The sequence below is a fragment of the Lathyrus oleraceus genome, chromosome 6 (assembly GCF_024323335.1).
Source record: "Lathyrus oleraceus cultivar Zhongwan6 chromosome 6, CAAS_Psat_ZW6_1.0, whole genome shotgun sequence".
Lineage (NCBI taxonomy): Eukaryota > Viridiplantae > Streptophyta > Magnoliopsida > Fabales > Fabaceae > Lathyrus > Lathyrus oleraceus.
This window is the reverse complement of record NC_066584.1, coordinates 22,620,283-22,637,947: the sequence shown is the minus strand read 5'-3', so window position 1 is coordinate 22,637,947 and position 17,665 is coordinate 22,620,283. Positions and strand designations below refer to the sequence as shown.

Genomic DNA, 17,665 nt, shown 5'->3' with positions numbered 1-17,665 from the left:
TCCAAAATAGCTTCTCAAATAAACTATTCTCCAAAAACACTTCAAAAATCAATTATACTGCATTTGACTTATTCTAATCATCCAACAAATGTTACATCAAGACTTAAATGCTCCAAAGAAACGTTTACCATTTTGTTTTTATTTACTTAGAGATGTTTGTCTCACTTTCATATGAGTTGTTAATGCAAATGCCCCTTTATATGATTATGGCAGTTGCGCAACTACCGGGAAAAAAACTACTAGTATCATTGATTATGATAACGACACATCACAAATTGAAACATCAATAATGATGATGTTATTGATACTATTGTTGTACTCAACATGCAACAATGAATCCATAAACAGCTAAGAAAACTCAAACCATTCATAAGAAACAGCAACCACTCAAACTCAGTTTTTTGTTTGTTTGGGTATTTGCAAAACTACTGATTGATAGAATAATGGGTTATTATTATTATTACTATTCCATATTGTGTGTTATTTTGTTTTTATCCGTTGAAATATCATTGGCTTCTTCAATTGAAGATCAAAAGAGAGATAAGATAAGTTGGTTACCAGGGCAACCAAAGAATGTTGGATTTGATCAGTATTCAGGTTATGTGACTGTGAATGAACAGAATGGAAGAGCACTGTTTTACTGGTTGACTGAAGCACCACTGAGTCATGGACCCAATTCAAAGCCACTAGTTTTATGGCTTAGTAGTGGTCCTGGTTGTTCTTCTATTGCTTACGGTGCTTCCCAAGAAATTGGCCCTTTTCATATTAACTCTGATGGCAAATCACTTTACTTCAATCCTTATGCTTGGAACAAGCGTGAGTTAAATTGTCTGATTCAAGTCTTGTCGTTTCGATTCGTTTAAAAAAAATCATTTTTCCCTGGTATTTATTATTTTGGATGTTGCAGTGGCAAATATATTGTTCCTTGAATCTCCTGCTGGTGTTGGTTTTTCTTATTCTAATAAAACATCAGATCTCTACACATTTGGTGACCAGAAAACAGGTAATTTAGTTTGTAACTATGAAACATGGATTTTGTAGCCCGGCACCTGAAAAAAGACATGTTCGTGTCTGTGTTCGTGACACTTGGAATTATGTTTAATTTATTTATCTTTTCAAATAATTATAGGTATTGTCGTCCGTGTCAATGTGGGTGTCGTCTTTAGAGTGTCCGTGCTTCATAGCTCTATAATATAGACGGTAATAATTTGAGAAAATTGAACAATTGAACATGCGTCAGTGTCGTGTTTGTGATGCATAAGCTTGTAATGAGATTTTGATTTTAGCAAGTATACTAAATCGTTGCAAGTAAGAAAAACGGTAAAGCTACCCAGTGCCGAACTCAAAATAGTCCTAGTTTTTTTTAATAATGAGGTTTAACATTTTAACGTGTATATGATGGGATTTTGCAGCTGAAGATTCATATATTTTTCTTGTTAATTGGTTTGAAAGATTTCCTCAGTATAAGCATAGAGAATTCTACATTGCTGGGATAAGTTATGCAGGTGATTCTATGTTTGACAATTGATGCATCAGTTTTCTACTTTGGTGCTTTATTTATGAAGTCAATGCTTTGTTTAATGAAGAATTATTCAATTTCTTAGAAGTTAAATGATTATCAGGTCATTATGCTCCTCAATTGGCTCAAATTGTTTACCAGAGAAACAAGGGAATCAATAATCCAGTTATCAATTTTAAGGGATTTTTGGTAAGATGATTCGCTTCACGAAGAAACCTGAAGCGAATCGAACTGAACCGTTACAGCTTTTGAGAAAAACCTATATGTTTATCACAATTCTACAATTGTTGCCACAGGTTGGAAATGGTGTTACTGATGATTATCATGATTTAGTAGGAACGTTCGAGTACTGGTGGACACACGGTTTGATTTCAGATTCTACATATAAACTTCTAAGAGCTGCATGTGACTTTGGATCATCTCAGCATCCATCAGTGCAGTGTACTCAGGCTCTTAAGGTTGCAGCTGCTGAGCAAGGAGACATTGATCTATATAGCATTTATTCGCCGCTTTGTAACAATACATCAACGCTTAAACGCAGCTTGAACGATCGTTATGTAAGCCTACATATACTATCAACACATTGAATTGGCTTATCTATTGTGAAACTCATTTTGATCTTCTAAAAAATGATACAGACATGGATGTCTAGAGCATATGATCCATGTACCGAAAGGTATTCTGATTCGTATTTCAACCGTCCGGAAGTTCAAAAGGCACTTCATGCCAATGTAACAGGGATTCCACATATATGGAAGGGATGCAGGTATGTTATTTTAATTAATTGATATTTATAACATGTTCTATTGAGGTCTATGATTCTATCAAAGTTTTGATTTAAAATGTTGCTGATTTTATTTCTGGACAGTGATGTTGTTGGGAACTATTGGACTGATTCGCCGTTGTCTATGCTTCCTATATATCATGAACTTATCAATGCTAGTCTAAGGATATGGGTTTTCAGGTACCAACCTTAACAAGATATTTCATATTTTATAAATGCTATTTGAAATCATTGAGGCTCATCAAAGTTACTCTTCAACACTATCAGGCGTAACTTGTTGCCCGTTTGTCTTATACATCTCGAAATTAGAACTCCTAACTTATATTTTTTGCTGTAGTGGAGACACTGATGCTATAGTTCCACTAACCGCCACTCGATATTCTATTAATGCATTGAAGCTTCCGACCGTTGTCAATTGGTATCCTTGGTATGACAGTGGCAAGGTTGGTGCTAACTTCTAAGCACACACTAACTGTTGTGTTTTTTTTCTTTCTATCATCTTCTTATCATTTGCTTTTGTGTGAAGGTTGGTGGATGGAGTCAAGTTTATAAAGGGCTCACATTGGTGACAGTAAGAGGAGCTGGACATGAGGTTGCTCTTCATAAGCCTCGCCAAGCGTTTATTCTTTTTAGATCATTTTTGGAGAACAAGTACATGCCATCCTCAAGTTAATCAGATGCATTTGTCCTTCTTCACTTCAAGTATAGAACCTAAGAAGTACCTTATATTCTTAAGAAGAACTTCAATATTCATATATGCATACATGTTCAAAAACAGTGATAAATTAGAGTCAATATCATGTAATTATATTAATTAGATAGTAGTTGATTTGTGTAACTAATAGAGAAATTCTTTGAGATGTTATAAAAACTCCCTTTTATGCTGCCTCTCAATATTCTAGATTCCTTCCTACAATGGAACTGCTTGTCGTTGCCAATATGTCAACTTTCAGATACAAAATCAAACAATAAGATTTTAAAACATGAACAATTTTTTTTTTCTGTTGAACAATATATTTTGTTAGCACAAACTTATTCCTAGAAAAGATGCAGGACAGAACAGAGTGAGCACAGCATCCAAAACTGAACCATAAAAACAGAACCATTAAATCGCATTACAAATCAAAGTTACACTCAGCAGCACCCCAAAGAACCTTGTGGTTTAGTACAGAAACAATCCCAAATACTAAACATAAAAAAGAACAACCTTATACTCCTCTGCCCCAAAGATATCATCAAACACTACTTCACAATTCAAAACAAGGTTTGAATTTCAAGCAATCTTAACCTCAATAGTTCTAGGTTTCTTAGGCTGAGGCGGAGGCAATTTTTCAACAGTAACACTGAGAACCCCATCTTGACACACAGCCGAAACAGCATCTGTATTAGCATTCTCAGGAAGAACAAACTTTCGCATCAATTTTCCAACTCTTCTCTCCATTCTCAAATACTTTGCACCTTCTTTCTCTTCTTCCCTCTTCCTCTCACCACTTATCACTAGCACATTCTCATCTTCCACCTGAACCTTTATGTCACCAGATTTCAACCCTGGCATGTCGATCACGAACACATACGAATTTGAATACTCCTTCACGTCTGCCGGAGTAGCAGCCATCGCCTTCGCGTCTCTAACGTAGGACTGTGTCGGAGCATTGTGTGATAATGACTTGTCGGAAGAGTTGTCGTCTGAAAGGTCCATCATTTGATGTAGAACATGCAATACTGGAGCATCCAAACCCATCAATCTGAAATCCATATTATCGTTCTTTCTCCGATGAAGTGATATTCCAATATTCTGATTTTCTAAATTCGTTGATTTTGTTGGTGGTGATCATTGGAGTATTTAAAAAGTGAGAAATGTGTGAGGAAGAAGAAGCTTGAAGGTTCTACACAAATGAAATGAAACAAACTCTCTTGTGAAAACTTCTAGTACTTTCTTTTCTTAAATGATAAATTTGAACAATAAAAAATGGACACGTGGATTTCTAAATTCCTTTCTCCTAGCCGCCTCCAGATGTATTGGCCTTTTTTTACTTTATATAATGATATTCTTAAAAATAAAATAGAAATCATATTTTATTAAGGCTAAGGGTTGAATCCAAAACCTTTAAAATATGAGGTATCTATTTTGATGGTAAATTTTGACAACATTTATATTTAATATAATATATTATATTTATAACTAAAATAATTTTTTTTTATCAAATTTGAAAAACTAAAGCTCTTATTTGAATATTTGATCATTTGACTAAGCTCTCGTACCACTAATCAAATTTTGTTCCAAGATATCTCAAAAAATAATATTTATTATTTAATATTAAAGTATAAAATTATAGTGATATATTTATAAAAGGATTCTACTAAGGTGATGGTTATATGCCATTTAAGGAGAGGCGACAATAATATGTCAGACCAAAGGGGAGGTATCGTCTCACCCCAAAAGTCTTATCATTGTTTAGGCATGGGAAACGTGAAAAGAAGAAATTTCTAGGACAGAGAGAAGTCAGGGTCATTTTGACCCACGATCTCTTTGGAAATAGTTATTCAACGGTCGGTCATGACTGAGTGGATGGTGACTCTTCTCAAAAGAAGCCTATGTCCTATATGCCTATATAAATACACCTCTCTCATAGGAGGAAACACATATCATTACACCCTAAAAGCATAAAACTTAACTGGATCATAACTCACAATGATCACCCCTCATCAACTTATACCTAAGCGAGTCTCTCACCTCACGTGAGAAGGACTCTTAATCCCAAAGTAAAACATCGTTATAAAGGGTTTATCGTCGTCGTAAAAAAGACCTAACCATCCTACAACGTAATACACCTACTAGAGTCTTTGAGTACCTCTGCCATTGCAGGAGGGACACATACACTTGTACTTTTTAATCAGTACAAATTTTTTAAAAAGTTAATGATGGTAGTTTCAATTAAGAATGTAGAAAATAGTTTTCAGCTTAATTGATTATATCCTCTAACAATTATTTGAGAATTTGAAAGAAAAGAAGAGAGTAATTTTGGAGGGAGAGAAATAAAGAGAAAAAATTTCCATTTAAAAAAATGTATTTTTATAAAGAATATAAATGAATATTTATCATTAATATTTTTTTAGTTGTAAAAGTATTTATAAATACAAACATTAAATTTGAAGAATTTATCTAAACCATAAAAAAAACTTATTTCACTTCTATTTATACTCGACAAAAACTGAGTTTCACGATCCAAAAATGGATGACGCCCAAAATAACGAAACCCTATAAAATAAGAGATGCTTATGATGGTATTATGTAATGAAGGCATATCGACGATGTCAGGGGACGAAATATCACTCTCACAGCTGTAATCCAAATGAATGTATTAGAGCCCCAGGGACAATCATCTGATAACATAACGAATTATACTTTGACATATGCTTATTTGGACGATGATCATTCGACAAATGGTTTTAGACCTCTAAAAATTCTAGAAAAATCCAAATATAGGGACCACAGACGTCACATCGCGAAGTACACAATTTTTTATATCTTTGTACCTCATATTTGATAGTCACTTACCTTAGGAAATAAAGAAAGAAACATTGACGCCGTTTGTGGATACGAAATCTAAATTGCAACCACTTAATCAAAAGTTAGAATGGAAAATCAAAGAAAATAAAGATGTGTAACTCCAACCGCCCATGATTCGTTGCTAGCAAAACTGTGATAATAAACCCCAACCAGGAAGAATGGGATACACAAATCTAGTTAACAAGATATCAAGCTCTCGGGTCTTATTGTTGATAAGGGTTGTCATGGTCAACTATGTCATACAAAAAGTTTTCATAGATAATAGAAGTTCATCTGACATAATGTACGATAACCTCTTGGAAAATCTACACTTGACTTGAGAAAGCCTCATTCCGTACTAAGAGAGCGGCCACTAAGAGATAATTAAATCGACAACAAGACCATGGGGGTACAAAGAATTAATGATGTATTTTGGAAGGAAATAAACTAGGAAAATGGTGAAGACTCGGGAACCTATTATTTGACTTTAAATCCTTATACAACTGCATAATTGACCGTTTGTCATTGGATAACTTGGGAGACGTTTCTTCAATGATCCACCTAAAGATGAAATATCACATTGAGTTAAAGAGAAAAAGCAAATACAAAGTCAAAGGAGCCCCAACAGACCATTGTCAAGTTGGATAACGTCTCAACCAGAGTCAAGGCCTATATTGGAGGATCTAAAAGTAGGGGTAAGGAGAAGGTGGAAGTACCTTAAAAAAGTTAACAAACAATTCCAGAATAATTCAAAGCCACAAGAAACTATTATTTACATATGTATTATTTACTTTTTATTTTAAAATATGACTAGAATGAAATGACCTTAGCCATCTCGAACATTTATCCATGTTTACAATTACCAACACTTTGAATTAAACAAGCATTATACTTCTTTCGCTATAACATTTTGTCTCTAAAGATCCAGTTTTCATCCAAATGGGATAACTTACATAGAACCACCACGTCAAGGAAATACACTCATAAAACGACACCCCTAAGAAAGGGAATGCGTCACCACAACCATAACTAATGGAAAATGAACTCCACTCCTTGACTCACCACTTGGGAGAAGAAAGGCCACCTAAAAATAATCCACCTTTCTCTCAAGGAAGCTTGAAGAATGGTCAAGCAAAGGGTATCATTGGGTCGGGAACATCCTTATTGTGGATTGATAGAGACGAAGTATGAAGAGGAAAAACACCAAAATAATGACATGTGATGGAAGAAAGAACTATTACAAGTCATAAAAGTGTCATAAGTTATAAAACACAAAGGCTTAGACCAAATAAAATGTGTTCTTCAAAGAACTACCCAAAAAGTGAAACTCAAAATAACCTTATTTAATCTGTTTATCCTTCATTGTTTTGTTAGGATCCATCCTGGAGGTCACCAATGCTACAATAGAGTTTAAAGCACGAATTTGAGTCATTGCATTCTTGAAATATGTATGCTCGAACTGGCCTCCACCACCTCAAATTCAAAACAAACCCTACCAAGCTGGTGAAATTTAGAGCTTAAGTCAGAAAATGATCCTTTATGATTGAAGACAAGCCTTCCAATGGGTTTTCCTTAACGTCACATTGTCCAAGGCAAACGAAACAACTTGCTCTTTTTTCCTTCGAATCTATGTTTTCAAAATGCCTCTTTAGAACCTCATTCTCGCTCGGAAGGGGTCAACGTTAAAACTCTCCTCAAAAGTTAAGGACAAGATATCCTTCCATTAGAAGGATAAATGTTAAGACTCTCCTTAGTAGCTAAGAGCAAGTCACAATTTGTCCTTTTAAAGGTGGTGTGCTTAATTATATTGATTATCTTCTGACATGCTCCCTATATCCTGTGAAACAAAAAGGAAAATCAGAACGTTTTATAATAAGACTAAAACCCAAAAATCAACTTTACACGCAATTTGATCTTGGAGAATCGTCCAACATATTCTCTCTAATACCAAAAAGTATAAAGTAAGTAACGCAAAAGAAAAATAAAGATAAGAACACCACAAATTAAAACCTTAAAAATACATTGGGATCAATCGAGGCCATATCTCTCAAAGTGGAAAGCAACGATGAAAGTCCTCAACAATAAGGGGTAAAGTTTTGAAGATAGGGAATAATGGTGTAAATGTAACTAAACCGTGCTTACTACTAGCTTATGTGATTTGAAATATGGAGAAAAATACAACAAGTCAGGATCTTATCTGGTACATTTCTTATGTGTTAAAAAATTTGATATAGTTCCTAGACTGATGAAAAATTAGAGAAAATGCCAACATCAAACTCAACTATAATGATGCTCAAATGAAGTAAAAGGTAAACGAAAATCGTAATTCCTAAAAGTGTTATCATACATAGAAAATTGACACAAGGAAAGTTGTCCATATTATGATCATTTAAGTTAGGAAGGTTTGTGGCTCAATCTATGTTTTTTTTCCAAAAGAGGTATGGGAATAAAATTGTTTCAACACATTTGAAATTCAAATAAAGGGACTGACAACTAGATACATTTTGTTTGTGCTAGTTCTCAGATGACTAATCTTTTTTAAAAAGTATAAATTAACCATAAGAAGCCCACAAAGAGTGACCCATAACTACTTGTCCCACGAAAAGGTATATCAAAACACCATTCCCCTAAAATCCATGTATGTTTAAAGTTTTTTACATTCGAAACTTATAAACAAACTATAAGCTTGAGTTCCATATTTTAAGCTAAAGGATTTAACCCAACAAATTCATAAAAAAAAGAATCACATATTTAAATCCTCACATATTATATTTTCCACCAAACACTACTCAGAAACCCAAAAATCGAATTTCTAAAGAAACATCACCAAAAGAGGAAATCATCTACACCTTTAAAAAGTATGAAAACAAATGCAATAGAAATTTTAAAAAAATAAGTAAAAAGCTCACTAGAAAAAACTGATGGAAAATTAAGACGTTATAACATACTAATACATAACGGATATAAAATTCCATAGACTTGTAGGAACCTTGAGGATCAATAACAAATATAAGATGGAAAATCGAACAAATAAAGGCACAAAAGAACACTGATATTTATAACGTGGAAAACCCCTCAATATGAGAGTAAACACCACGAGTTATCCAAACCAAAAAAATAACTTCACTATAATCAATTAAGGGTACAAGAGAATCTAAAAGTGATTCACAAACTAGTGCTAATAACCGCAAATCACAAAGAAAACTAGCTTACAAATAAGAATTAAAAAACTTTAAAATTTCCCAAAAATTTGCAGCTTCAGTGCGAATCAGAAATTCCGAACGGTCAAAAGTTAGATATATGTGTTATGAACCTGCCCTCCAAATTTGAGTTTGATCTGACGGTTAACGAATCGGGGATCGTTGATTTAGTGATACTGATTGTAGAAAAATGGAAATGAGTTTCTCTTCTCTTTTCTTTCTTTTGAATCCTTATTTTCTCTTTATATCTCTCAACCCTAAATTGATTATCTCCACTTAAATAAGTGAGACAAATGGGCTAATCATATTTGGGTCTTTCTCCACATAGGAAGATATCCCAAACCCAACAAATCTCCCCCTCACAACTATGTGGAGGAAATATCTAAACCGACAATATAACAATAAGCTTCAAATTTCCCTCTTGGTAATGCTTTAGTCATCATATCATGACCATTATCATTTGTATGAAATTTAGCTAACTCTAATAACTTAGCATCCAAAACATCATGTATCCAATAATATCTCATATCGATGTGTTTGGACCTATTATGAAAAGTCGGATTCTTACCAAGATGAATAGCATTTTGACTATCAACAAATAACACAAATTTGTCTTGAACAAAACCAAGCTCTTGCAAAAAAAATCTTCAACCATAGTAACTTTTTCCATGCTTCGGTAATTGCAATGAACTCAGCCTTTGTAGTAGATAGTGCTACACATTTTCGCAATCTGGACTACCAAGTCACAGTTCCTCTGTAAATTTAATCATGTAGCCCGAAGTGGACTTTTTGGAATCAATGTCTCCAGTCATATCAGAGGAAGAGTACCCCACTATAGTATTTTTATCTCCTTCAAAACAAAGCCTTGCGAGTACCGCAAAGATACCTTAAAATCCATTTTACATAATTCCAATGCTCCTTACCTGGATTTGACAAAAATCTATTGACTGTTCCAACAACATGTGCTACATCTGGTCTTATACATACCATTGCATACATCAAACTACCCATATCAAACGCATAAGGAACATGTTTCATATCAAATGCTTCATCTTCACTTGAAGGACTTTGATTAAAAATTAACTTGAAATGAATAGTGATAGGAGTTCTTACCGCCTTAAAACTTCCCATTTTGAATCTTTGCAACACTCTTTCGATATAATGTTCTTATGACATCCAAAGTTTCTTCTCTTTTCTGTCACACATGATTCTAATGCCAAGAATCTGTTTAGTTGCTCTTATGTCTTTCATGGAAAATTACTCCCTTAATTGCTTCTTTAATATGCTAATGTTAGAAATACTTTTCCCTACAATAAGCATATCATCAACATATAACAATAGGATAATGAAGTCATCGGTAGAATTTTTTTTAACAAAGACACAATGATCTGAAGTAGTCTTTTGGTATCCTCGATTACACATGACAGGCTCAAACTTCTTGTACCACTGCCTTGGAGCTTGCTTCAACCCATATAAACTCTTTCTCAATCAACACACATGATCTTCTTTACCTTTAACTTGAAAACCATCGGGTTGTTTCATGTAGATCTCTTCCTCCAAATCACCATGAAGGAAAGCATTTTTACATCCATTTTCTCAACCTCTAAATCAAGAGTAGTAGCCAAATTCAACACGGTTCTAATTGATGGCATCTTTACAACAGGCGAGAAAATATCATTAAAATCAACACCCTTTCTTTGACGGAAACCTTTCACTACTAATTTAGCTTTATATCTTAGAGACTTAGAGTTGCTCTCATGTTTAACTCTATAAATCCATCTGTTTTCCAAAGTCGTTTTGCCTTTAGGCAGCTTCGCTAAGTTATAAGTGTGATTATCATGCAATGATTTCATCTCATGATGCATTGCATCCATCCACTTTTGATTTTTAATCACTTTCCATGGCCTCTTGAAAACACTCGGGTTCACCCTCATCAGTCAAGGTCACATACTCATCAGAATTATACCTTGTAGGCGGTTGTCTCTACATGTTAGACCTCCTAAGTTGAACTTGAGATGACTCTGGAGCTTCACCAAGATTATGATCTTGTGATATATCTCTCTCCCCTTCACCATCATTAGTTAGAATATTTACCTCATCTCCAAGTTTTTGATCATCAACATAATCATATGTCTCACCATTGTGATCTTCACCATCAATATAATCCAGATTATGACTAAGTAACCGAACTTGATCAACATTAGACAAACAGATATCTTTCTTGGGTGTAGCCTTCTCTTCCTTATCAATGTCTTCAATAGTTTAGTCTTTCATAAACATCACATCACGATTTCAAATAAGCTACTCCCTTATAGGATCAAACAACATGTAACAAAACTCATCTTGCCTATAGCCGATGAAGATGCATTGTTTTGACTTTGCATCCAACTTGGATGTTTCATCCTTTGGAATATGCACAAAAGCCTTACAACCAAAGACTCTCAAGTGATCATACTTAACATTCTTTTCAAACCAATTTTTTTCTGGAACTTCACTGTTCAAAGCAATAGTAGGAGTGAGATTAAGAACATGCACTGTCGTGTAAAGTGCCTCGCCCAATAATGATTAGGCAACTTAGCTCCATAGAACATACACCTCACTCTCTCAATTAGTGTTCGATTCATCCTCTTTGCTAAACCATTCAATTGAGGGGTTTTAGGAGGAGTCTTTTCATGTACAATACCATGTTGCTTGCAATAGGAATCAAATAGTCCACAATACTCTCCACCATTGTCTAAACGAACACATTTTAGCTTCTCGCATGTCTGCCTCTCAACCAAAGCATGGAATTCTTTGAACTTTTCCAACACTTGGTCTTTTGTCTTCAAGGCATAAACTCATAGTTTCCTGGAGAAAGCATCAATAAAGGTAACAAAATAAAGTGCAACCCTAAAGGATTTTACCTTTAATGGACAACAAACATCAGAATGTACCAATTGAAGCAACTTTGACGTCCATGAGGGAGAATGTATCTTGAAAGATACTCTAGTCTGTTTACCAGCCATGCAATGAGAACACTTCTCCAATCCTACATTTTTTAATCCAGGAAGAACATCCTTTTTGGCCAAAACATTAATCTTTTTTTCATTAATATGACTAAATCTTTAGTGCCACAAAGATGATTCCATGTCGATAGCATTCACATTGTCCCTAGTAACCAAAGATTTTCTTCAATACAATTTAGAAAGCTTTTCCCCTCTAGCCACAACCAAGTTACATTTGTTGAGTTTCCACTTTCCATAACTAAAGTGATTATCATAACCACAATCATCTAGCATATGCATAGAGATCAAACTAAAGCGGACATCTGAAGCATGTTTGACACCTCTAAGCAAGAATTCCATTCCCATGTTGGTGTTCAAGCAAACATCACCAACACCAATTATCTTATATACACCATCGTTACCCATCATCAACACTCCAAAATCACCAGAAGTATAAGATGTGAAGAAATCCTTCCTTGGTGTAACATTCAATGTAACACCACTTCCAACTATACACATTCTCTCATCTGATACAAGATTAACAGACTCATGATCATGAAGAATAACAAGATCATCACTAGTAGCAATAGTAACACGATCATCATCATGATCTTTATGGTCTCTTTATTTAGACTTACCCTTCTTGCATTTGTTATCTCTTTTCCACTGATAGTAATACTTATGTACGTCTCCTGTTTTGTGACAATAATGACACTCCAGATTCTTGTATCGCGACTTGGACTTGCTTATGATATTCTCTCTACCATCCTTCAGTGCATTTTTATGAATTCTCCCCATATTTTCAGTGACAAGTACCTAGGGTTGAGATGATGAACATTGTGCCTTCCTTCTCATCTCCTCATTAATAAAACCACCCTTAGCTGTTTTCAAAGAAACAACACCTCTTAAAGCAGAACTTGTGATAGAAACCTGAAATGTCTCCCAAAACTCTGGTAAAGATAGCAATAGAAATAGTCTCAAAGTTCATCATCAAATTTGATACTCATTCCTGACATCTGATTAAGGAGCCTTTGAAATTCACTTAAGTGATCAGAAATAGATGTCCCTGTCGCATCCGCGAAAAACAACCGGCGGGCTAAAACAAAAACAAACAGAGCCGCCACCGTGCGTTATTTATCCCAAAAGAGGGAAAGGAAACGCTCAGAGTAAACCTGGAAAAAGCATGGTCTCGCGACCAAAGAGAAAGGGTACGGGAGTCGGTTACGCAAGGGGAAGGTATTAGCACCCCTCACGTCCGTCGTACTCGACGGGATCCACGCTCTAAAAGAAAGAAAAGGTTGCTAAAACAAACACCACACACACACACACACCGACAACAACACAGGTGGGGTTAAGAGGAAGAGGGCTCACTAGGACATCGCATCCTATGCCTACGTATCTCGTCTGGAATGAGAATCAGAGCTGCCGTAGTTCGGCTCACGCACGCCAAACAAGACACACACAAACACGGGCAAACATGGAACCCGAACGCCAATCGCTGGACTTACATCGGCTTCCGAACCAAACAAACACAATCAGGATACGGACAGCCAATCGCTGGGCTTACATCCATATCCTGACACACAAAAGGGTTAACAAGCAAACACACACAAAAAGGAAAAAAAAAGTGCCCAGAGAGACCTCGCACGGTCTCCTGCCTACGTACCTCATCTGGTATGAGGATCAGGGCGACGTAGTTCCCCCCAACGGGGGAAGAAATTCTAGCCAGACACAAAGGGAGACGCACTACCAGGGAGCTGTACTCGAGCCTAGTGTTATCATGCATCATTGCCCTATGTTATGGTTTCTACCTACTTGTACAACAGCAAGCTAATCCTATCCAGGAAGAAAGCAAGCATGCAAGCATAAACAAAGCAAAGCAAACATTCCACGTAGCACACACTATATCCAGTCAAGTGGGCTCAAACAAAGGGTTCGACTGCCAAGGCAAGTCTTCTGTACAAGGGTAGTGTTAGCTCTTAACCCTGACATTGAGAGTCAGGGTGAAACTGATGAAAGGTGAGTGAAGATTAGACTTCACATCTCTTATCCCTGTCCAGGGAGAGCTTCAGACAAAGGAGTGTGGGTTCAGAAAGGAGGAACCCTTCTACACTCAAGACACTGACACAACTGTACACTGTACAAGATCTTGGGTTTGTGTCCCAATGCATCAACACAGTGGTGTGAGCAGAGGGACGACTCAACAGAATAGTGGGAGATAGACTGCATATCTCTATGATCCACCAATTGCCTTAATCAAGGTCTTTACCTGCTTGGGGACAAAGTTAAACAATCACAAACATCGCCTCTTAAGGAGGACTTCAGACAGTTGCCTGGCCAAGTAACAGACCAGGTCTTCCAGACTACATGGAGAATAGAAATTCTACCTCAATTGGTTTATACAACCAAGCACAGCAAGCAAGTTCTCAAGGAACTGTAAGCAACTTAATGTACCTGAAATCAATCAAGTATCATCAGTACTCAGACAAATCAACAGTAAACAGCAAATCTTAATCTATACAGTCAAACACAAGTTAATGCACACAAGTGCAAGCCATGAGCTCAAACTCAAGCATCAAACCCTACAACTTAAAGTCAATGTTAGTTTACAACATCAAACAAGCTCAATTTACAACTTGCATTGTTCTCCTTAAGGCATTTGCAGCTCAAACCTGAAACACAATTCAAAAGTGAGAAACAAGACCACTAGGCCAAGCCTAGGGTCCAAAAGAGATAAAAAAAATCCAAAACAGCAAGTGAAAATTATCCACAATCACAATCAACCAAATTAAAAGCAAATGCAATTGGTCTCATGCTCATATCAATCACCATTATCATTTCATGCACAAAAAGGTATCACACATGCAATTTGCAACCTCAAAGGACCAAACAGAATGACCTTAATCAAATCCATATCAAAACAATTCAATTAATTCCACAAAAATTCAAGTCTAACCAGAACATATCCAATGAATAGCATGTCAAATTTCAGCTCAATTGGACAAAAGGAAGTAGGTCAATGAAAATCAGAAAGTTCATGCAATTTCAAACAAGCCAACACAAGGCATCAACACAAGCATCAACTTCCAAAAATCATAAAACAGTGACACAACAAGATAAATGAATGGGATCAAAACCACAATGACCTATAATGTGTCTACAATCCACATGTCAAATTTCACATCCATCCAATACACTATGAGAATTTCACAAAACAAATGCCAACATGTGTCACACAATGTCACAAAATGAGCCAACAGAAGAGAAAATCACAATCAACTAGAAAATGCCATCAAAAATTCCAGAAAAAAATCTCATGTGATCTCAACATACATATGTTCATTCATGCAAAATTTCAGCTCAATTTAACATCCCTAAGCATTTTAAATAAAATCATGAAGTTGACCTAGCTTGGTGTGACACAAATTGTCACACCTCTAATCAAAACTTCATATCTCTTCAACCAAGTATCCAAAAATCACAAACTCTACATGAAAATCACCATCAAAGTGTCCAGAATATGCACAAAAAATTTCATCCATTTCTTTGAAAGCATCATCATTTCATGAAGGATATGGCAAGACATACACAAATGTGACACATACAATCAATCCCTAGGCATTTTAATTTTTCACATATGCACAAAAATAATAAAAATCATGATTAAATTCTACACATCACAAGGATCATCATGAAAAAAATCTCACTCAATTTGGATAAAAAATGAGTTCTCTATGAATTTTTGAAGTTATGGCATCAAAATGTAAAATGAAAATGAAAAAGAAATGAAATAATATTAATAATTATGAACCAGTGGCATTTTTGTAATACTAAAGCGCCAGGCCAAAACGGCGTAGTTTCAATTACACGCAGTGGAGCGCTCTGATTGGCCAGAGATGGCGCCAAACACCAATTCGAAAAGGAAATTGAAACAAATGGATCAAACTCAGCCTGGCCTTCGTTCTTCATCAAGAACACAACAGATTTTCCAGAAAATTGATGAACATCAAAACTCAACCAAAATGCACAAACTTATAGTCATTAGAACCGTATGATCATGCACATCATGGATATATAACTGGCTTAACCTAATTCCTAACATGTTAAACGAATCGATCAAAAGAAGTTTGCTCATCAAATGTTCAACTCCAGATTTCTCTCACCACACTCAACCAAATCAAAAACTATTCATATCATGTTAATCTACGTTGAATGATCTACAAAACGCATATAACAATTCAAACAATGGTGAAATTCGAATTTGCACCTTATGAAGATTGCAGTGCTCGATTTTGATGTTTCTGGCTCCAATTATGCAAAACAGATGGAGATCAATGTTAGGGAAGGTGATTGCAATGCTTAGCTCGATCCAAAACAGCTCCAGATGCAAAAACTAGCAAAACACCATTGTTGACCAAGCTTTCCACAGTCCACGATCTTCAAGCTTTAGGCCACGATTTATCAAAACAGCTCCTCAATGAATCTTGTGGAAGATGAATCCAAGAAGCACGATGCAAATTGGTGAAGGTTTGATGGAGAAATGATCAAAAATGCTTGATGAAATTTTGGAGAATTTGAGAGAATTGGAGGGAAAGTTTGTTGCAATTCTTGGAAAATGAAAATGTTGTTAACAAATTCTGTTACAGTTAGCAATATATACCAAAGCCTTAATCACCTTGTTAATCCAAATTATCAAAAACCAAGGGATTAGTGTTAATGTGCATTTAGGTGAAAGTCCAAAAACTATTTAGGTGAACTATTGGACTGATTCGCCGTTGTCTATGCTTCCTATATATCATGAACTTATCAATGCTAGTCTAAGGATATGGGTTTTCAGGTACCAACCTTAACAAGATATTTCATATTTTATAAATGCTATTTGAAATCATTGAGGCTCATCAAAGTTACTCTTCAACGCTATCAGGCGCAACTTGTTGCCCGTTTGTCTTATACATCTCGAAATTGGAACTCTTCTTAACTTATATTTTTTGCTGTAGTGGAGACACCGATGCTATAGTTCCACTAACCGCCACTCGATATTCTATTAATGCATTGAAGCTTCCGACCATTGTCAATTGGTATCCTTGGTATGACAGTGGCAAGGTTGGTGTTAACTTCTAAGCACACACTAACTGTTGTGTTTTTTTTTCCATCATCTTCTTATCATTTGCTTTTGTGTGAAGGTTGGTGGATGGAGTCAAGTTTATAAAGGGCTGACATTGGTGACAGTAAGAGGAGCTGGACATGAGGTTGCTCTTCATAAGCCTCGCCAAGCGTTTATTTTTTTAGATCATTTTTGGAGAACAAGTACATGCCATCCTCAAGTTAATCAGATGCATTTGTCCTTCTTCACTTCAAGTATAGAACCTAAGAAGTACCTTATATTCTTAAGAAGAACTTCAATATTCATATATGCATACATGTTCAAAAACAGTGATAAATTAGAGTCAATATCATGTAATTATATTAATTAGATAGTAGTTGATTTGTGTAACTAATAGAGAAATTCTTTGAGATGTTATAAAAACTCCCTTTTATGCTGCCTCTCAATATTCTAGATTCCTTCCCACAATGGAACTGCTTGTCGTTGCCAATATGTCAACTTTCAGATACAAAATCAAACAATAA

General features: G+C 35.5%; 2 protein-coding genes across 4 annotated transcripts; one reads left to right on the top strand and one right to left on the bottom strand.

The window, feature by feature from the left end:
* Positions 1-206: 206 nt before the first annotated feature.
* Positions 207-17,581, top strand: LOC127097929 (serine carboxypeptidase-like 27). 3 transcript variants are annotated; one of them, XM_051036418.1, is made up of 9 exons: positions 207-816; positions 908-1,003; positions 1,413-1,505; positions 1,623-1,708; positions 1,816-2,076; positions 2,158-2,285; positions 2,388-2,483; positions 17,035-17,140; positions 17,221-17,581. In XM_051036418.1, exons 1-9 carry the CDS (start codon positions 444-446, stop codon positions 17,509-17,511), a joined length of 1,530 nt encoding a protein of 509 aa, XP_050892375.1. In that variant the 5' UTR covers positions 207-443; the 3' UTR covers positions 17,512-17,581. The 3 variants fall into 3 exon arrangements, with proteins under 3 accessions (XP_050892375.1, XP_050892374.1, XP_050892376.1); XM_051036417.1 differs by lacking the exon at positions 17,035-17,140 and adding an exon at positions 2,641-2,746 and having other exon boundaries at positions 210-816; XM_051036419.1 differs by lacking the exons at positions 17,035-17,140; positions 17,221-17,581 and adding exons at positions 2,641-2,746; positions 2,830-3,191 and having other exon boundaries at positions 218-816.
* On the bottom strand, positions 3,388-4,215 carry LOC127097930 (17.9 kDa class II heat shock protein). Its single transcript, XM_051036420.1, has one exon. The coding sequence runs from the start codon at positions 4,057-4,059 to the stop codon at positions 3,577-3,579; it is 483 nt and encodes a 160-aa protein (XP_050892377.1). The 5' UTR covers positions 4,060-4,215; the 3' UTR covers positions 3,388-3,576.
* Positions 17,582-17,665: the final 84 nt, after the last annotated feature.

Excerpts from the sequence above, each read along its gene's own strand:
- LOC127097930 (XM_051036420.1), bottom strand. The coding sequence starts at position 4,059 with ATGGATTTCAGATTGATGGGTTTGGATGCTCCAGTATTGCATGTTCTA.
- LOC127097929 (XM_051036418.1), top strand. The coding sequence starts at position 444 with ATGGGTTATTATTATTATTACTATTCCATATTGTGTGTTATTTTGTTT. Across the intron at positions 817-907 it reads TCCTTATGCTTGGAACAAGC|TGGCAAATATATTGTTCCTT; the intron begins GTGAGTTAAATT and ends TGGATGTTGCAG. Across the intron at positions 1,709-1,815 it reads TCAATTTTAAGGGATTTTTG|GTTGGAAATGGTGTTACTGA; the intron begins GTAAGATGATTC and ends TTGTTGCCACAG.